This window comes from Rhea pennata, chromosome 14 (genome assembly GCF_028389875.1).
Source record: "Rhea pennata isolate bPtePen1 chromosome 14, bPtePen1.pri, whole genome shotgun sequence".
NCBI lineage: Eukaryota > Metazoa > Chordata > Aves > Rheiformes > Rheidae > Rhea > Rhea pennata.
In genome coordinates this window covers 8971206-8993315 of record NC_084676.1, presented here as the reverse complement: position 1 = coordinate 8993315, position 22110 = coordinate 8971206, and the positions used below count along the sequence as shown (strand labels likewise).

Below are 22110 nucleotides of genomic sequence, written 5' to 3'. Positions count from 1 at the left end.
CAGGTCTTATGGCAGGTGAAATTAGCTTTTATAATCACAGTCTCTGACCTGAGAGGGAGCACAAACTCGTCTTATTGGTTTTGACATGTCTGGATACTTTGCCTAAGTGTAGCAAGACATTTGACATACACAAGGATACCATCACTTGCCATTTTGGCTTTGGAGAGAGATGACTAATGCATTGACTTTATCAAGCTATTAATTTTTTCTATGCACTACCAGTTTTTAAAACAAACTATTGAATTATGGTGCAGTTTTAGACTACACATACTTACTTAAGGTTATTTAAAGAGAAATTATGTGCTTAGCTAGATATAGAGTACACCTTACCTGCATATACAACAATTCCTATTGCAACCTCAGTGTTTCTGATTGTACATCCACGAAGCAAAAGGCTTTCAATGCTAAAACCAATCTGTTCATGATTCGGCTGTTCCCTAGAAGAAATGAAGTAAAATGAAGCAATGTCCTTTTCTGTTCTCATATAGTATTAAACATGTGTGTGCGCATGTAAGTTGAAATCAAGGCACTGTGAGTGTCTTATTTCACTTATATTTTGTGCTACTTATCGTTAGTAAAGATTCCACTCAGAAGACATATAGAAGTATTGGTATCTCTTTGAAAGCCCACTTTCATGGTGCATGTATTGAGATGTCAATACGAAGAGGTTTTGGCTTTGACTTGGTACCTTATCTGGTTTAGTATCTAATAAATTAAGCCAATATACATTGTATGACTTAAGTAAGCTGAAATTCTTCTAGAAAGCTCAGCAAGCTTTACCAGTTGTTAAAGGTCAGATGAATATACCAGCCTTCTGTGCAAGCTGATCTCTGGATCTCTGTTGGCCGCCAAAGGGGTTCTTATCTTTGTGAACTGAAATCTTCATGAGTCTCTAGGCTGAGAGTTTCTTCACTCCCACACTACACTGAACACTTTTTTTATCCCAGCTGAAGATGTGCAGTCATACAACAGATCCTTCTGCTAGCAAAATGGACTAATGAAAACTCAATGGAAATTATACAGTCAGCACTCCACCAGGTAGGCAATTTGTTACTTGCCCCTGAAAATGAAAGCATACAGCTACTTACAGCATATGAGTCGTAAAAAGACTCATAGTCTTTATTATACACTCCTACTGAGATCTTTATCAAAGCTGAGACTTTTCACTTTGGTTCACTTTGGCTACTTTCTACCGGCTATTCCCCCTCATGTTTACTAGTGAACTGCAGCATTACTCAAATGTGGGGCATGATTAGCTGCTGGCTCAGGCCTATTTACAGTCCCATGTCCTATGTTTGTGTGCAGTGACATTTGAATATATAATCTCAAACTTGAATTAATAGGTTTAGGCCTCAAATAGCTACCATTGATAGAATAATGGCTTTGCTCAAAGACTCTAGAGAAAAATGTTGCAAGGCAGCTCTGACTTGCAGTGTTAAATCAGGAGCAGGTCATTGCAATGTGTTAGAGGGAGGGTGTATGGTTTTAAAAGCAGCTACTAATTACAGAAGCTCGGTTGCCTTCACTGGCATTTGAACACCAGGTGGGTTATAAGTGTTTTGTGTATGCAAAGCCCAGATTTTGGTGAATGAGATTTAAGTATCCTATATGTGTTGTGCTACTTAAAAAATATTAATGAAAATATCTTGTTAACATGTAAAAATAATCCCAGAAACCTCTTTTTGTAGGACTCTAGATTCAGCCTTGGGGAAACAATTTAGTAGAAGCCTTGCAGTGTCTGCTTGGTCAGAAGTCATTGTGGTCAGGTGTGCTGATGGACACAACTAAGTTCTTTGTTGCCATTTTAGCAGAGAGTTCTTCAGCACTACTACAGTCTTATATCAAGGCATTAGAGGTTCAATGATTTATTACAGATTCCTGGAGAAAAAAGTAATCTGATGACATTGTAGAGGTATGTACCTCTTTTAATAGCCAGTGTGAGCTGGTTACACCTTTCTTTGTTGAGATTTCACTTTTTGTTTGAATCGAGTAATTTGAGTTTACAAAATGGTTTGAACAGCAGCAGACTGAAGGCAAAAACCTCAGCTAATTGTGAAAAGTTTTTACTGGAAAATTCTTTTATCTATCCCTGAACTAGGAATAATAGACGATTAATTCTATACTCCATCAAGCAGGTGAGATAATAGGTATATCCAGAAGAAATTTCTGTTATAGAGTTTTAGCAGAGATTTGAAGATTTTGAAGCCAATTCTGGATCCTAAGGATGTGGTATTTGTGTGTTTGCTTGTGACATATAGCCTGCATATCCACAATCTCAGTGCTCTGTGTCACTATAGCAGGATAAGTTGAAGGATTGCTTCGATTTAGATTATACCCAATGGTCCTCCAAGACAGTAAACCGCAGCCAGTGATCAATATGAACTTGACCTGTTTTTCCCTGTTAAGATATTACATTAGAGGGGAAATGGCACTGCTATTAGAGGCACCATCCTTGCATGGCATAAATTCTCAAGATGAGATTAGAAATAGTCAGTGCTAATAGCATACAACCTGCTGTTTTCCTCATGTTAGAGAATCTGGCTATTTCCAGCTATTCCAGGTGCAAAGCTCTTATTCCATTCCTCCAGAGGCATTAACTACTAGTTTAGCTATTAGTAAACTAAACAGAACCAGGGCTTGGACCTGGATGCTAGCACAAGAACTGTTGAACTGAATTGTTGGTATAATCTGGGCATGCTTTTGTTCTGGGGCAGCGAGTACTCCAAGCAATGCCCTGAAATGGTGTGAGCATCAGCACGAACCAAACAGCATGGACCATGCTGAGGAGGCCCCTCAAAAGCAGCCGAGGGAAACAGAATGCTAGTACATGAGCTCTGCCACACAATTTGACTCTATGGCCAGGAAATGGGTTTAGATCTACTGAATTTGCTAGTATAGACTTAAGCATTGTGCCTATCTCAGAATTATTTAACAAAAGAAAGAACATAGGTAATACATGATGTAGTTTTTTCCTCGCATACATAGTGAGGCTTACATTTTTATACTAGTTTAATGCTTTGATCAAGTCAGATTTTTCTTGCTCACTTGCTTGCTTTTCCCAGCTGTATGAAGAAAATCAGGTTTCTCAGCTAGATCCTGAATATCTTTTCCCTCTGGCCATAAATATGAAAAAACCAGAGCCATGCAGCTGAACACCTTTAAGCATTAGGAAGACTTATATCTAAAATCTACCCTAGCCTAACCCATAGGTCAAATGTAAATGGACTGAATGTCTGAATTCTGAAAACAGCTGAAGTCTTGTAAGGACAATTTATATGAAACAACTGCAAATTCAAAGTCAAGTCTTGGTCCTGCTTTGGCTGGAAACACAGATTCAAGTTTACAGCTTATACTGACTTCTGAGTCCAGAATAGTAGCAACATCCACCAATTCCTATGAAATAAATTGCTTCCGTCCAGCCCCCACCAAGTGAAATATTAAAGCTCAGACAGAAAATGCACTTACATGTACCCTTTGAATTTGTTGAGATCATTGTTAGGCATTTCACAGATGATGATGTTTTCGAAAAGTTCTGGTTCAAACGGAGTATTCTACGAGAGGAAACACACTGAGAATGAATGTCAAATCCAACAAATACTTGAAATGAATACCACTAAGAGCACCTAAATACAGTTATAGACATTCCATGACAGTAGCAACAGATAAGCTTTACTCCTGTAAACGTTAACACAGTATCAGAGGTTTCTTAAAAAAAAGGGGGGGGGAAAAGGGAAAGAAAAGGTGGGGGGGTGGGGCTTAGCAAATCTACCTCACCACCAAAACCCAAATATTCCTCAGAAAATAGATGTGGAGGTCAGCTTCACAGCTTTCCTGCAAAGTATTTACTTCCTCTGTTTTACAATTCTAGCCTTTTTCTTATGTGGTAAACAAAAATTCATTTCATTATAAATAATTTTAAGTGTCTATTTCTACCCCTTTCCAGTAAAACAGACACCACGTGCAGATACTAACAGCTGCTAAGCTGCTGCTCAGAAATGTGCAAGTGTGGCCTGTGTAGACGAGTACTGTCTTTTGCTTATTATTACAGTGTCTTCCACAACTGTCACACAGTTACACTCCTGCCTAAGTTAGAGATATGTGGTGAGCAATCTGAATTCTTGTATTTGCAGCTTCTATTAACTTATCATCTGACTCTGACCAAGACATTAGTAATTAATCAGAAATCAGGTACCAACACACTGATTTTTGCACAGTAGGGCATACTTTGTATTCCATTCTATATCAACTGAATAAAACATCTTGAGATCTTTAAATGAAAACACATTTCTACTAAGAAAGTCCCCTTGTTCTCTTTAGGGATCTCTTCATGACCTCTTTTCTTAAGGCAAGTTCACTTTCTGACACTTTGTCACCTTTCTGTATTTTTAATACTAGAACCTTCCTCTTTCCAAGAGATGTCATTTAGGAATCTGTTGATGAACCTGCATGAACTTGTAATTGAAGAGGTGTTCTCTGTAGTAATTTACAATTAGTAAAATGACAAACATGCTATATGCCAACTGCACTACTCCACAGCCTATTAATGAAGAGGAACAAACACAAGCATATTCTCAGAAAAATCAATATTCTGATGCTGGAGGATCTTCAGCTTCAGCCTCTCTCACCTGTCTTTACTTGATGTTGGAATACATCATGCAGTGGAACAGGTTGCCCAGAGAGGTCATGTAGTCCCCATCCATGGATGTTTTCAAGATTCAACTGGCTAAAGCCCTGAGTAACCTGATCTGCTTTAGTGCTGACCCTACTTTGAGCAGGAGGTTGGACTAGAGTCTACTGAGGCCTCTTCCAACTGGAATTATTATATGATCCTATGACATGTCAGGGAAAAGAGGTATTGCATATAATCCTTTATCACTGAAATACATTTTCAAGAGAAGGCATTTTCTGAAATGTGCCAATATGACATGAACCAGATTAGAGAAAATATAAATTCCTAGAGCATTATTTTTCTCCTCACCTTCTACTAAAATCCAATGAATCATATTCCAAGAAGGATAGTATTATGCTGTACCAGATTTGAGATTTTCCTCTGCTAGTTTAACAACTAGTCAAATTATTTGAAGAAAATGCTGGGTATTGGACAAGACATCACTGATGCCAATTAATGAAAGCATCTGCTTTCATTTAAGGTGGATATAGCAAACAGGCTTCTTTATAAAATAACAACAGACTTCAACCAAAGCAAGTTCAAATGCAAGATTATTCAGGATTTTGAAATGTGTGGGGAAAGGCGCTTTACTGTCTGGGAGAATATGACCATAAAAATGAGAGCCTGGGAATTTGAATGTGTGCATCACATTCAAATACGACTAAAAGCAAGACTAAAAGCAAAAAAATACACAACAGAATCAAAAATAGGAAGGAGCTGGAAACAGTTAAAAGCACTGGAAGAGTCAAAGCAGGACAGCTTTTTAGGCAAAGTGTTCAGTTGAAAGTGCTTGGAGCTGAACAACAATAAACACTTTCATTTGATTCCTCACGTGTTCAAGGACATAGGCTTGGCACAGTCTTCATACAGAAACAGGATTGCACCAAAGGTACTTGACTGCAATAACATTTTTTCTTTTTCTAATTGAAAGGACAGGTAAGATCTTAAATTTAGATTAAGAAATGGCAAAAAAAAAAAAGTGAGAAACATGAAAGAGATAATCAATATTATCAATATTGCTTTGTAATAAAACACTTAAAGATCTGAAACCCACTTGAATCTGAACTCCTCCCATTAGGAAAGTTCAGAGCTGGAAACTAGGTCTGCTACTGGGGCTCCCTATCTTACTGTAAAGCAAGAGAGTCTTTCAGAGATTAGACTCCTTCAGAAACTGCAAATCTTAGGAATCCTTCATTAGAATTTATAACAATTTTATCATACTGCAAGAGGAACTCCTCACATTCCCAGTTTAAAATATGAATTTTTTCTTTACTAGGCTCTAATTCTTAATTTACTTTTTCTGTTCTGTTTTTTTTTCTATGCAAGATATATATTCATATATATTTTATGTATAAAAATGATCTAAGTACAAGAGAGTAGAGAGTCTGATATAAAAATAAATATTGGAGGAAAAACAAAAGCTTGATGTATATAAAGGCACTTTATTTACCTTCTACCCCTGAGGTTGAATATTTTAAGAATCACTTTTAAGAAATATTGTTAATCTCTGTTGAATTTTGTTCAGCTCAGTAAAATCAATAGGAAAATGAGTGCATATTTGGTGTGCTGGAAATATGTATACAATAGGAAAACAGCAATATATCAAAGGAACCTGGAGGGTGGCTTATTACTCATGCAACAACTAATAGATTCCAAGCTAGAAAGGAGGTGGAGAAAGATGATTCTTCTCTCAAAAAATATTTTTCTTTTGATTACAAGAATTTTACATTTGAAAATTCAGGTCAGAAAATGGTTTAAAAGGAGGAAAGAAAGTTTCCTTCCTCTCAGTCTTTTACAGTTAGAACTGCAATATTCCTAAGTATATCATGAAATAAAGAATGAAACTCATTCATATATATTTCCTCCCTCCTTAAAGTTTCATAATTTTATAAATACTATTAAATCAGAGTAAGTTTTATGCAGCACATAAATCACAGGACTATACAAAGAACAAAGAATAAGGAAGAAGTTGCAGACATGTACACTAAAACTTGTACATGATATTGAGCATACAGTGACTGTTTATTTCAGTCAACATTTTGTTTACTCTACTACTTTGAAATAGCAGGGTGATGTAGTTGACTGTTTAAGCTCTGACCTTCCTGAATATTGGGTATTACCACAGGCAGACTTGCATTCCACTGGGTTTATGAAACACAAGATTTTATAAGTATAAGCACTATACAGTGGTTTTCTGACTTAAAGGAAGACTTGTATTATAAAACAAGCAAAGCAAAAGTCTGCATTTGGCGTAATACTAGGGCACTTTACTTTTTTTAAAAAATAAAAAGTATAATACAAAGCCTAATGTGTGAAGTATGGCCACATCACATAAATGCAGCATTTTTTATTTTTTCTATTTAAGTAGGCAGTATAATGTTTTTTGCTAAATCTCTGCATAATAAATTTGGGGGGTTTTCTCAGGAAAAAGATCCTCCCTAACCATAGTAAGAAAGCACTGAAGAAGGCGTGCTTTATAGTACAGCATCCACAACCTGGGAAAGCCCATTAAAGTATGCCTGCAAGGTGATTTCCATTTGAAGAAAGACTAAGTAAAACTGGATTATAGCACCTGGCCACAATTTACCATGGAAATGGCCTACTTTTGTTTAAGGAATCTGGTTGCTTCTTGCTAACACCTGTTTCTCCCCACCCTGAACAAAACCAAAAGATTGGTCTAATGCCAGTAATGGCTAAATAAATGCATGTAATTCCTAGAATTATCTGCAAAGTCTTTATATTTCCTGTCTGCTGCAGCAATTCCGATGGAACAAAATATTCATTTTCACATGTTACAGCTGCTTAAACTTCTGTGTTATCTGAAAAACTGTCCCAGTGTGGTTGAAAAAAAATCTTCAAAAATGTAGAGAATGCAACCGTAAGTCATATTTTCTTGTTAACTTCAGATTTATCAAAGATGATTCAAGAGAATATTCCAGTTAATTGTTCGTAGAAAAGAAATTATATGATGTACAGAAAAAAAATGTTGCTTTTAAGCACTTAAATCAAATCTCTGCCAACATTCAAACATACATCAAACCTATTGCACCTTCAATTTTTAGTTAACTTTTCATATGCTAATTTATCCTAATTTCCTATTCAATTACTCATTGCACTCCTAGAAAAGGTCTTCACTGTTTCAGGTTACTGTGCCTTAGAACAACTCCGTATCAAACTGTCACGTATGTACCTGCCTACCAAACGTGCCACTGTGCATCAGGTGCAACAGGGAAGCAAAATCCCTAAAGCAGCCTGACACCCATTTCGAAAGGGGTGCCATGAACAGTATTCCAATTTCCAAGGGTAAGTAATTGGCTCCTCTCTGACGGCCTTGCGTCCGGCTGCGCCGCGCACTGTGACGGACAGCCCGTGCGTAGGGAAGGGCTGGGTCAGTCTCAGACAGGGTGTGTTACGCTTTAAGCACTCTTCGCCAAAGGAAGGCAAACTAGTTCTGTCTGAGATTTTTACCTCCATGCCTGTCGCAGCATAACAAAAAGTCTTCTGGGACAAACTGCTGCTTTGGGTACAGGGTATTAGCACCAGCAGCCAAACGTGTTTCAGTAACTGCATCGGAGCAAGTAGCCCATCAGAAGCCCCACGTGTTGCATTTCACCCAGGAGCCGGCATGGAAAGGGGCTCAGACCAAGTGTTATGCGCACGGGCCGGGCTCTCGGCAGACCCACCTGGCCAGAGAAGCCTGTCACAACCCGTCGTTGCTTGAGGTTGGTCTCCCCGTCGAGGTTGGCAGTTTCCAAGTGGCAGATCCCATTCTGGTCAGAGGAATACAGCAAGAGGATGTCGGCCGGGATGGTCTCGTTGCACTGCAGCTGCACAAAGTCCCCTACCTGAACATCTTTCCAGCACTTCTCAACGTAGGCATGATCTTCCCTGTGGCATTAAAAACATGGCTTGGGTAAACAGTCGCACAATAGTCTTCACAGAACAAAAACAGGGAATGGTAGCACATTGATGTGCTTTCTTAAAGGACACAGCACAACAGCTAGAAATCAGTGATTTGGACCATTTCATAGTATCACTTCGCCCTATCTCACATTCAGAATAAAATCTCTACGTGTTACTATGTCAAAAGTTATCTGATTCTAACAGCGGCCACAGCAAGAGTAGAAAGGTGCTCAGACTCACAGAGGGAAGCATTTTAAAGTATCTTATTCCAGAAATTCAAATATTTCACCAAAAGTACTTTGTTGCTTTAGACTGAGTGCCTGTTTCTCAGGTACTTGCCAACAGCAACACACAAATCCCAAAAGAGGCAAACTGATATCTCAGCTAGACTTGCTTCAGCTCTCCCATAGTAACCTTTGAAAGGTAATTACAAGTCTCAAGCTTAGCCCATACAAATGACTTAAACAGGAAGAACAGCAAAGAAGTTACTCTGTAAAATTAAACAACAATAACACAACTAGAACCTAAGTTTAATGGAAAACTTGAGATGAAAACCACATAGCTTCTAAACATAAAAAAACGAAAAACAAAGGAAAGGAGGTTTGGGGCTTAAAGAAAAGAAACTACGGCTTCACCAATAAACTGTTGCTCCATGGTTCAGGCTACAGTAACATTTTTTTGACATTATCTTTTCAGCAATTGATCCATTAATAACTCTTAATCACCCGAGCCAGCAGAAGAACTGCACAATACATTTTAAAATTAGTCAAAGGGAAAACTACACAGGCAACAGTGGCCCAGTTCTTCTAAACCTTTGAGAAGAAATCATTCTTTTAACATAAATAATTGGCTTGATCTGCAACAGGAAAAAATGCTCACAATACTTTAACAGACTCACAGCAAAAGGGCTTCTTGTGATGATCCTGAGTCTCATTTTTGCTTTAGAGTTCAATTGTCCTCATTTACTGCCTGAAGAATACTGTCTTTCAATTAATTAGGTGTTTATATCATGAGACGTGGTGCAGGAATACAGTAGATTAGGTGTTCTGCTATGCTTCAAAGGCACACGTCCACACATTGCTTCACAGCCAGGCCAAAGGCTGCTTCCTGCTAACCTCCTTTCCCCATCTGCCCTAAAGGAGAACCAGCCCTGAGTGCTGTCAGGCAACCCTCTGCAGATGGCTAGCGTCCTTATCTACAAACCAACATGAAATAAAAGTTTCCTGCAAAGGTTACGGTTCTAAAGGTTATTTAAATTCTCTGCATTTCCCAGTAGTAGCCACTATTTATTTTTTAAAAAAAATCCAATTATATAAATTTCTTTAATCAATGTTAAAAGTGCTTACATAGTGCTAAATAATGGTATTGTGAAAACAATTTTTCATTCTTACATTACTTTCTAATTCTTACATTCTTCTTTCTCCTTTTGTCTGTCTCTACTTATACGCCTGCCCTTGTTTCTTTTGCTCAACAGCAGACATAAAAGACCCAACTGAAGAACAGAAGACTGTTATAAGTTAATTTGATGTTGTCATTCATTTTTTAAAAATATTTCAGACCAGTTTCTATTTGAAAGGCATTTATTCAGCTATACGTTTAGTATTAATTGCTCTGCAAAGTGGATACTGATTATAATATGTAACAAAAACACTAAGTGATTGGGAAATCTTTTGTATCAAATAGCTTCCTTGTAGGACTTCTGAATCTGTCTGTTTAAAACACAAAAACAGGAGGACAGAAGCAATTTAGAACAAGCAGATGAGCTGTCTTGCACAGACATTTGGATGCTATGTACAGTTTGCGTCTGCTGTTTGCTAGGGCTTCTTCAGTGCAGTCCTACCTCTCTGCGTCAACTCTTGCACAATTCTCATGTTCGTTAAACACCCCTTTGATTTTATCTGCTCACAAAATGCTGTAGAAAGGCCTTGCCCAGCTGGCCAACTTCCAGACTAGCCTAGAGAAACTAGGTTCACAGAAATAATCTTTTCTCAGCTTTGTGATAGATTTTTCAATAATCTCCTGTGAAACGTACATTACGCACACAGCTTCAGGCACTGCCCATTTACTAATTACAGAGGAGAAGATGGGTCAGAAGAGCCAAGTGACCTCTTTCAGACCACAGGAAAAGCCTTCCTGAGGACTAGGATGAGCATTCAGGAACGCCCAGTGCCCCAGACCCGCGCGGGGGTTGATGGAGTAACGCCGACTCTGCTGCAGAACACCAAAGCTGGGAGAGAAACACGATTTCTGTGTAGAGGAGTGCTCTGTTTCCTGAAAGAACAGAGATTAACAGTCTCCTACAGTACAAAGGCTTTCTACAACTTTTTTTTAGTGCTCAAGTCATGGATAAAAGGAAGTAAAGCACTTCACAAGCAACCTGCTGCTCCCCACCGCACCGCGGGCCCGGCTGCCTCCCAAGGTCGTTCCAACGAAGCAGTTTCCTTTTAGCAATTCCCGTAACTGGGAACACTGCCCATCTTCTATCCATTGATTAAAGTTCATAGCGCAACCGCCTGTTGCTAAACAAACAGAAGCACTTCATAAATCTAAGATGGTCTGACGAGAAACATATAAAAAAGGCAAACACTTTTATGCCATAAAATGAACAAGATGTGGTGATTTCAGTAGGCAGGGAGCTGGAAATCTGATTCTTACAGCACGCAGTGTCAAGGCTGTGGTACAGCAAGGATGTGACCCAAGGTAAAAGTTTCTCAGTGTCCTCTCTGCTTTACCAGACAATTTATTAACAGCAACTAGCCACAAGCAGAGCCACAGACACGTCTTCTATCCCACGTTGATCTGGTGCCTAATTCATGCCTAGAAAGTACTCGTTTCCTCTCTTGGGATAATGGGTAGCAAGATACCGCTCATCAGAGACAGGGTAGACAAATGGAGACAGTTAGCCTTGAGCACTCAGAAAGTCTGCCAGAGGTGAATATTAGACTAATAATATTGGATCAGATGGTCTGAAGTAAAGAGACTTTCTGAAGACATTTCTGGGAAGAAAGGATCATTAAAAAACGCCAGCTGTGGTTGAAGATTGGGGAGGAACAAAAATAAATTATTTACGTTGTGTCAACAATGTAATTGCATGTTCTTGAATTCAATAAAAATGAGTTAAAAAAATACAGGTCAAGAAAGATGGTGAGTGGGAGAAAAAAGATCTGTAATTACGCTCCCTCAAGGAGATAAAATGAAAGAAAAAAAAGCCACCTTTCACACGTATGCTTATGACTCCTAGACTGTCTTTGAGGACAATCTTCAAAAACTTTTACCACTCACAACTATCAAACCAACCAATTAGTTTAGTGACTCTTATTTCCTTGAATAACTAAAGTCTCCATCTCAAGATCCTTTGCTGGTTTAAGTAAAGCTGCTGTTTGCTACTCCTTTAGCTCTCTAAGTTGCCACTGGATTATTAGAACATCAGCCACTTAAAAAAAATTGTCATATATATATATAGATAAACTCAAATTTTTGTTATTAGATGCAAGCTCAATACAATATTATATTTGAAAATGGCTCCCTCAGGCATCACTTACCCTATCAAGAATATTATTGCTGTGAGATTCTCCGTACTATGCAGTCAACAAGTAGAATCTCACTACTATTTACACACTATTTTGCAAATGGAAATACTGGATATTTTCATACTGTTAATGATTACTCCAGCTTTTATATGGAAAACTGCTTCCAAAAGACCACTTTATGGCCATGACCTCAAGGTTAGGAGCTACTTCTGTAAAACTGGAAAAACTGGAAACAAGTGGATTTAGCACTTGAGGAAGGGCCTGGATAGGGATGAAACAGACTCTGAAATGCATCCATATCAGAGCACAGCACAAGGTGGCCCATAATATTGCTGAGCAGGAGATATTTCTGAAGGGGAGAAGATACTGCCTTCTCCATGTCAGCTCATCACTAGTGATCACACATCACTGCCAGGCTATTGTCACTTTATGTAGACAGGAAGATTGATTTTTGACATGGACATGAGGCCAGCAGGATCAATGAATGACTTTATTTAGCAGAGGTCTGTCTCATAACAAGCTCTCATTAGTTAGCAGCTATATCCATTTCCCATAGCTGCAAACATCCTCTCAGGATCTGAATAACACAATGAAACAGCAATAAGCATCTTTCAAAGGAAATTGGAGTGAAATTTTTCTCAACTCTAACAAAATACATCTTTAATCATACGATTTTGGCACTGCAAGTTCCTTAATGCTAACAAAGAATCCTAAATTTGTGTGTGCTAAAAATGCCTGTAGCATCCTACCATAGAAGATATTCTCTCAATGATAAAAGGATTCTACATTCAATCAAGTTTGTATAGACCAAAAAAACCAAGCTTGTATAGACTTAAAATAAGTACCAAAACTTTAGAAATATATTATGTCCATGTGTTCTGGACTTTTTTAACTTGCATTTTTATCCCCATCTCCCTTGATTTTATAATGAACTGAAATAAATGAAGAAATAAAATGAAGTAGAAGTCAAGAACATTTTGAGCACATGCATGCTTAGACTTTAAGAGCTTCATTTTTTAAGTTATGCATCAAATTATTTAGGAAAAATCTGAATTTTCTTTCAAATACTGCCTAGAGCAAAATGCTATTGCTAAGATTCTGCCTTGCACTAGATGGACTGAACAGATAATGCCAAGATCACTTATTTAGTGACTGCTGATCCTTAGCATTAGTTTCCAAGGGCTCCTATTAATGTACCAAGTTTTGGGGAGGCACAGCTTAAAGCAGCTTTTTGCTATGCTCATCTCCTCACATGACCATGTACCATGTTGAGAGCCTGCTTCTCTACAGAATTTAAATATGCTATTTCAATTAGTCCCACTGTCATATATATATATGTAGTCAGTCACTTGAGTCCCAGTTAGTATGGGACTCAATGCCACATTGTCACTACTCTGCAGTTCTCTAAGTTGGAAACATAGCTTCTCCTTAATTTGCCTTTTGTCCTTAGTCATTAGCTTCTGCTGCTGTTTGCTAAGCCACTGCATGCTGCTTCTGTGAAGCAGCTTTAAATGCCTTGGCAGGCAATAGATCTTGAGGAAGGTGTTGATAAGGCAACACAAAAACAGGTGGCAGCATTAATAACGTCATTGCAGGTTTTCTTCTAAAGAGGGCAAGGATCTTCACTGTAGCGAGGAACACTGACTGACAAGGAGAACTGCGAACTTGCCTCCTTGACCTTCCAGTGCTGCAGCCTGGACCAGCTGAGTGCCAAGAACTTGACATTTGTTTTCTGCACTGAGTCAGCTCAGCATGTTGAATATTTCTTCACCACACAGTCAGTATGCTCACCATAAGATGAATTCATGTTTTAATTATTTCTTCACAATTCTGGCATCACTGGTTTCAAGTATTTGCATGGCAACATATAACAAACCTTGGTGTACTCTTGGTTGAGGCCATTTCTGAGCTTGCTAGAAGTTTGAAGAATGCTTCCAGTTAGCACAAACAGAAGGCACTGTTTCTGCCTTCAGTAACATCCATTATTTACTGAGGTTTCCATTGATTTTTTAGGTACAAAAACTCCAGAGTACCTAAAGTGTACATCAAAGCTATTCTGGCAACAGACCAGCGAATGCCAACTGCCGGTGATGGTTCCACAGAGAGAATGATATACTCATATTTGACATTAAGCAAAGAGGTGTCATGGTATCTTTGCTGATGGATAGCGAGTTTCAATAATACTGCAGCACATTATTATCCTGCAGTCATTGTAAAGCTTACTTATATAACTAACTTTTACATGAAGTAATTCATGCTCAAATGATCAAAGTTCATGTTTTATGGCTTAAATAAAAATGCATCTGCAGCCACGTAGGATACTACATGGAGCTGGGGTAGGAAACCAGGACATCCTGAGCCTCAGTTACAAAAGTTCATACATCACTCAGAGATATAGATACAGAAGATGTTGCTATGTCTAAGAAAATCAACTGCCATTTTGCCTGGGGCATGAGATGAGACTTCAAGCTGGCTTGAGACTGTATTCTTTTTTTTAAGCAGGAGACTAACTCAAACCTTATACTAAGCAGAGAAAATAATCACAACAAAGACCATCCTGACCTTTTGTGCCACTGATGTTGTCAGTGGACCTGCAGAGGAAGAGTATATCGATGCTTGTAGGACCTACATGAAAGTCACAGGGTCTAAAAGCATCACAGAAGAGCTTCACCAACAGTGTAGTCAGGCCACCTCATTTAGGAGGCCTGTGGCTTACCTAGTTAACAGGTAACTCCATAGGATGATTCAAAGCACATAAAATAGACTTCTTTTCTGAATCACTCTCTCAGATATCTGGGTTTAGGTGCTTAAAATTAAGCAACATGAACAGCTCAGACACTTTAGTGTTTTTATGGGTGTGATTGCCTAACATATGCAGATTCAGTCAAGTGTCATCTTAAACAGCGTAGTCCCTGTATTCGCATCTAAGTGTATACTGAAACACGCAGAAAAGTTTAAGTTAAATCTTCCAAAGGTGTGAAATCAATGTAACTAATAAATCAATATAAAATCTTGCCTGGATGCTGTGGAGTGTTTGTAGATCATTAAAGCTGGATTCTGGAATGTTTTTGAGATATTTGCCAGATCCAAGCAATAGGTTAATTATATACTGAGCATTTTCTCAACCACTATAGAACTTCAGGGTAATTAAATAAGAGCTTTTAGTTGCTGTTGAGCTGACATTCACCTACAGTCCCACAGCTGACCTGTATACTATATTCAGCGCTGGTAGCTGTTGTTAGTAAGTTAACAATAAATTGGAGAGAGTTCAGAGAAAAATAACCAAAGTAGGTTTGGGGGGATGGACCAATAAGGAAGACGAAGAGTGATACAGAACTTGACTAAAAGGGGCTAGGTGTAGCAAAATGAATGTGATAACAGTCACAGATATTCAAATACTATAATTAAATAATATGTATGAAAAGTAATAAATTAGGCTTATATGAAACCAGACAACTTGAGGAATCTGAATGTAATTAAGGAGCACTAATGAAAGCAGAATATCATACGAGGTGCTTTCACAATCACATTTTGAAGGTAGTGGAAGCCCCATTGCCTGGAAAATTTAGAATTAGACAACGTATATTTTAAAGAATACCAGGAGAAAGGGGGCAATTAAACATTCCCATATGCATTTGAATTTTTAGTTCTCTTTTTTTCCTGTTGTATGATTTGTTTGGAGATATTCAAGGCCCACCTGGATGCAACCCTGTTTAACACACTCATGCTGAGTGGGGAGGTCGGACTAGATGATCTCCAGAGGTCCCTTCCAGCCTTACTGATTCTATGATTCTACGATAACCATTTATAATAACATAACATAACATAACAGCATCCCCAGAACAGTTTAATGACAATTAATAGTCTCCCCCTTTTTCAATTAAACATTCTTTAAACATGCTACTTGAAGCGTCTTTTTCTTCATTTGGCTACCAGACTAGATTACAATTGCAGCTGACCTCTGTGAAAATAAAATTAGAAGAAATGTGTTTACAGGACAGCCAATTTAAACTCTATGTCCCTTGCTCTGAACAAGGAGGGCAAGCTACTGCATTTCCCCCAGTCTTCAAGAATGTTTTGGAAAATATTCAGCATTTGGAAAAGAGAACTTCGCCTTTGTGTTTCTCGTGGAACAGGGAACCAGAGTTCTTGTTATTGAAATATGAATATTGAAAAAAAGAAAATACACTCTTCAAAATTAATTAATTGTTCATCTTATGATAGATCAGTTGCTCCATTAAAAAGAATTCTCTGCTGCCACAAAATTAATAAGACTCACAGTGTCTAGAAAAAGACTTTCACCTATGTTACAAGATTACCTACAGCAGATGATTCATAAGAAAGAAAATTAAGACACTACACTCTTCCATGTCTTTGCAGCTAGCAAGAAGAACAAGAAATACCAGCTTCTGAAAGTGCTATAGAAGCCTGATTAAAATTATTCATGATATAATAAGCTGTAACTACAGATTTGATGGCAGTTGTAATTACCCACCATTTTTCCAGGCAGGATGAATGCTGTAGTCTGAAGCCCTCCTCATTTTCCTTGCCCTTACATCACCTTTTTGGGCCATAAAACTTTGGTGAAAGACAAGATTCTAGACAAGATTTATTCACAGTTCATCAAAGTCCTATTTATGGGATAACCAATTTTAAGATGGCCCCATGTCAAGTTTCGGCATGATAAAGTATTCATGGCTACGTCTCTAACCTAGATCTGTATAAGATCTGTATATACATTGCAATTCCATGACAAACATTTTTCTCTCATACAAAAACAAGCTTTATTGATTTTTCCCACTTCTTGCATTCTCATAGTAAATGTCTTTTATATATAAATTACCATTATTGTTTTATCTAAAGGGGAAATAAATAAGATTCCCCATGCAGATCTATTCACTAGTATCTACTGCATCACCTACTATTCCCTTTCAGACTGGCAATAAAAAATACGTAAGTCTCATTGCCTCATGGATTAATGCAACATTGAAAAGAATAAAAAATCCAGCTAAACTGCAGCCTCAAAGATAGGCAAAAGAAGCAATTCTGTAACCAACCCAAAGAGCTAGAAATTATCGACAGAGAACTCTTAGCTGAATAATGTTTAGAAACTTATAAAACACCTACTTTTTAAATCAAGTAGCCCAAGCAAATGCACTGTTTCCCTGTTTAATCAGCAGGATATAAAATAAAAACAGAAACACACACAAAAGAAACAAACAGCAATGGCAGCACTGTGTGAGAAAAGCCGGAGTTCTGCAAGATCTTACGTGTGACAACGTACATTGTATAAAACACTGTCAATTAACGTAAGGGATGAGAAGCAACTTTCAGGGAAATGGAATTCTGCTCTTCTAGCTCTCAAATGTGGTATTTTAACAGGAAGAAGTCATCTTCTGCTGAGAGGACTGGTCTCATACTAATAAAATATAATTTTTAAACTCCTTAAAATCCTAAAAGCAAGATGGCATGAAATATTTTGAAGAGCTCAGCACAGCCACTCATAGTTGATTCACTCAGAGATGATCAGAGGCATATATTACTATCTTATGGTTTTAAACTATGTTTTTACTCAGTTTTATTTTACATATAATTGAAAACACAACTGAAGCCATATAAAATTCAGGAAGTGTAAAGGGCTGTATTGATACAAATAGGTCCCATTCCTGATCTTGTTTTGTGTTACCTTATATCGATAAAATTAAGACCTCTTGCAATTTCCTTAAAAATCCAGATACTCAGTAGTTATTTGAGCACATGGCTTCCACTGTCCTCCACAGCTAAGAGACAGCCACTGCAATACCATGCAACTTTAACTTTCCCTCCCAGTTGGAACATGAGGCTTAAACCACAGAGGACTATCCTTCCCTGTGTCAAAACAAATACTAGGTTTACCTAACCATCATGATTTTCCCAGACTTGTCTAATCACTATGATTTTCCACTAGGACAATATATTAAATGTTTTTAAAGAAAAAGCATCACCACTGATGAAGGATCCCAAGCCAAATTTTTTTCTTAATAAAAGTTGTACAAAACTCACCTGCTGTAAACATAACAGCCCATATTATTGATTTCTTTGTCCAATTTGTACCGTCGAAAGTCCTCCCAAGCATCTTTAATGGCTGTAATGGCCATTATAACACAAATTGGGATCACAGAAACTTCTGGTTGGAAAGCATTAACCACTGGCACAAAATTCAGCAGTGCAATGGCCACAAAATAAATATTGGCAAAACGGTGAAACTGTTCAGAGATATTTTTAGGGAGGAAAGTCAAGAGGGTGTATTTTGTAGTTTTAATTTCATTGCAATCATAGTGTCTGTTTGGATTTTCCTTCCACTTCTTTCTTCCAAAGGGCAAATTAGAAATGATCACTCGTTTGCTTTCATTTTTATTCTTTCTTTTCTTTACTTTTCCTCTCCTCTCCATCTCTTCATTTTGGATTTCAGTGTCAGAAGAGGCACATTGGCAGCACGTTCTTCTGAAAAAAAGTTTTGTCCACATCTTCACAGAGAAGCAGCCTCGAACACTCTTCCATGACATCTTGCTCTCCTATCAGAATGTTGCTTCAAATTTAATAACAACAAGGTGAGAACAGTTCACTAATCCAGATGAACTTCAAAGCAGGGAGGAGAAGAGGCAGGCTGTCCGGAGTCCAGGACCGCCTCGCTCGACTACAGCCTCCACCTGCCTGAAGACAGGTAGTATCCCGTTTGGCCTCGTGCCGCGTCCTAGAGCCTGCTGGGAAGCACGTCACAGCTACAAAAGCATCCTGAAAGGGTTGTTATTCCTGTTAGGATATGCCTGGAGGCCCCATCCTGGCGTTTCCCTGGCTCGGCGTACCTGCCCAGGTCTTGGTTTTAATGTAGAACTGGGACGAACCGAAGAACGCGTGCAGGTTTCACCGTTCACTTGAAGCTTTTCTGCCTTGCTTGGCGTGGGAGCTGTCAGGAAGTTCAAAGGTAATGGGCAGAGCACTGCGCCTCCGAAGTCAACAACAGGTTGCTATAAACCTCCGCAGAGCCAGCACTTCTCCCTTCACCTCCTTTATCTACTGCTGGTTGTCACATGCCCTTCACGCAGAGTGTTCAAAATAACAAACAGACCAAAAAAAAAAAAAAAAAAAAAAAAAAAAAACCTCATACAACCCAAGCAAGCCTATGGGTTAGTAGCAGCAAGGATTATACACACGCATAGTCCTCCAGCCCTGGACATCCGAAGCATCCCTCTCTCACCCAGTAATTTCTTCCCACTGCACATTTCCTTTTCCTCATTGGCTCTCATGCTTCTGCACGTAAATACGCAGCATGTAGGACAGTTAACTTCCAAGAGAACTACCCGAATGCATATGAAACATAGTAATTTTTCCTCTATAGACCTGGGCTTAAAAAGGAATGAGAAAGAGAACAGACACCAGTATTTTAGTTCCTTCCAAAGCAAAATCCCGATTATGTTATGTAGTGACAAGCTAACTAGTGTTAGGTCAAGTTATTACTTGGACAAGAAACTCTGATGAAATCTAAATGTTGCAACAAGAATTACATATGGAAATATTTCTTCCTTCTGAGTCAGTACTGAGCAAACATCGCAGCTTCCAGCACATGGGTGTTGTACCATCTTCAAAGTGAAACTGTGATGTATTGATCACTTGTACTTACTGGAAATCCTACTGAATTTTTTTCAGTTCCTGGTTATGCTTCACCTTGAATATAGTTCAATATTAGTTTTTGTATTAATAGTTTTAGTGGAAAAATTTCGTAAAACATGGTTCAAACTTAACAGCCCAGACGTCTGTTCCACACTTGGCTACATTTCAGGTGCTCTGCGTCACTTTTCCTCCAGATCCTTCAGCTACTTGGACAAGATGTTTTGTGCGCTGGCAAACCGGTTTAGAAACTTGGAATGAGAAGCTGTATATAAGCACACGCTGCTACAGCCTGAGACAAAACTTGAGTGATATTAGGATGACTAAGTGAGTGACATAAATGAAACAAACACTCTGAAGGCAAAAAACTACCCCTCTTTATAAGAGTTTTCCTAAACTTACTGAGAAGCAGCAAGGGAATTATTGTGAAATCAGATGAGCAATTTCCACCATATCAAACACAAGAAAAAAATCATCAGTTTAGTCTACTTACTTGTCATATACCCTGGTTTTGGTGGAGTTTATAGTCTTATCAAATTGATATTTTCTGTAGTCTTCAATAGCATCTTTCACTGTGATGGCAAGCAGCACCGCAATCAAAGGCAGCATAGTAATCTCCCGGTGGAAAACTTCCACTTGTGGGAACCAGTTTAGAACCACCAAGAAGAGGAAATAAAGATTAGCCAGTCTGAAAGGGCATAAAAGAAATTAAATGTAGTCAGAATTTAAAACATGTCTTTTTCTTGATGAACATCCCCCATTTAGTCTCACAGGAACATTGATCTTTCCACATCTCTACCTCCTCTTCCTTTCCCAGATGGGATTAGTTACTTTACAGTAAGCCTGAGAGATACGTTTTCATTATTTTATAGCTGCCTTAAGTTCTCCATACAAATATCCATTACAAATACATTTATCAGCTTCTTTAATGATCCCCCACTCCCTCAGTCCTTAAAATAAGCACAAAATCAAGCAAAATTCTCAAAAACCACATCAGTGTACCAGAATGGGTACAAAAAACACATGCTCAGAATTATAAAATTGTCCCCAGCAGGAATCTATGAAGGCCTTCATGAGTTTACCAAGTGTACAGAAAAAAGGATGAAGAAATTATAGAAGTATAAATCTAATATACTAAACAAATTTCAAAGCTGGAGATGGATAGACAGCTTTCATTTATCTTTACCCTAATGCTGTTTCCCTAGGCATTTATTGACATGATTCATTATGCTCAGATACCTCATCTCACAACAGGCCTTGGAAAGAGACCCGACCTAGCACTATCCATCTTTTATATACAATTCTGTATACATATGTATGTATACTGTTTATAAGATGGTGAACAAAGTCAATTACCCCCCCTAAAAACATACTAAAATTATCTGTAAGCTTCTGAAATCTACAAAATTGCATGGGTGTCTCAACACATATAAAGAAAATGTCTCACGTTCTTAAATATTAGAAGTTTATTCAACTCAGAAACAGGAATTCTTAAATAAATTATTCAAAATTTTTACATAGAAGACTGCTCCAGCACTCAGAGAAGTTGGCCTCAAGATCAAAAGAGCAAATTATACACAACAGTGCTTAGCACACTATTTATTTACTTTAACCCTCCATTTCAGTGTGAATCATCTAATATTTGAGTATAGATAAACAACCAACGAAGTTTTAGTAATACAGTAACCACAAAAGCAGCCCTTCTCCATCACCCTCAAATACCGTTCTTCAGAGAGAGTTCTTAAATAACATGTATCATTGAATGAGTTTTTACCTGTGAAACTGCTCAAAGAGATTTTGGGGCAAAAAAGTGAGCCAGGTGTATTTTGTCGTCTGTATCCTATTTCCAGAATAAAATCTAGCAGCTTGGTCCCAGTCTTTCTGCTGCCTCCCGTTGTTGGGAAACACAATCCTCCATTTGTTTAAGATGAATTTCAGCCTGTCTTTGACAGAAAACAGTAGTGGTGTCGATTCTGAGAGCGCCTGGGAGGGATGTGGAGCTCCCAGACGCTGCCAGCGATACAAAGCCGAGTCCACAGACAAAGCCATTTTCAGCAGGGATGTCAGGCTGAAAGAAAAATGCACGACAAGAACTGAAAACCAATTCCACGCTGGTAGAAAATTCACTTTGTACCTTGCCAGGTTAGGTTTAAAGCAGCAAACAATACTGCTGTTCAGTACATTACAGGTTCAGTCTTTAAGCTCAGCACTTTCTACAGAATAGCATAAAATAAGAGGTACAACAAAATCTTCAATATGGAAAAATCTATTTCTGTCTCTGTGGGGGAAAAAAAATTCTCCCTGTTCTCTGTGTTGTAACTGCAAACTAATGTAGATAAAAACCAATTTATAACAGATGTG

The 22110-nt window shown here is 38.2% G+C and overlaps 1 protein-coding gene across 1 annotated transcript in view; it reads right to left on the bottom strand.

The window, feature by feature from the left end:
• The window catches only part of ATP10B (ATPase phospholipid transporting 10B (putative)), a 54769-nt gene extending 32968 nt beyond the window's left edge, over nt 1–21801 (bottom strand). Inside the window, exons 1-5 of the mRNA XM_062587701.1 lie at nt 21524–21801; nt 20243–20437; nt 8353–8557; nt 3466–3551; nt 331–437 (exon numbers count right to left, since the gene is read on the bottom strand). Coding sequence (XP_062443685.1) covers nt 331–437; nt 3466–3551; nt 8353–8557; nt 20243–20437; nt 21524–21798 — 868 coding nt within the window. The 5' untranslated portion in view covers nt 21799–21801. The remainder of the gene's footprint in view (nt 1–330; nt 438–3465; nt 3552–8352; nt 8558–20242; nt 20438–21523) is intronic.
• Nucleotides 21802–22110: the final 309 nt, after the last annotated feature.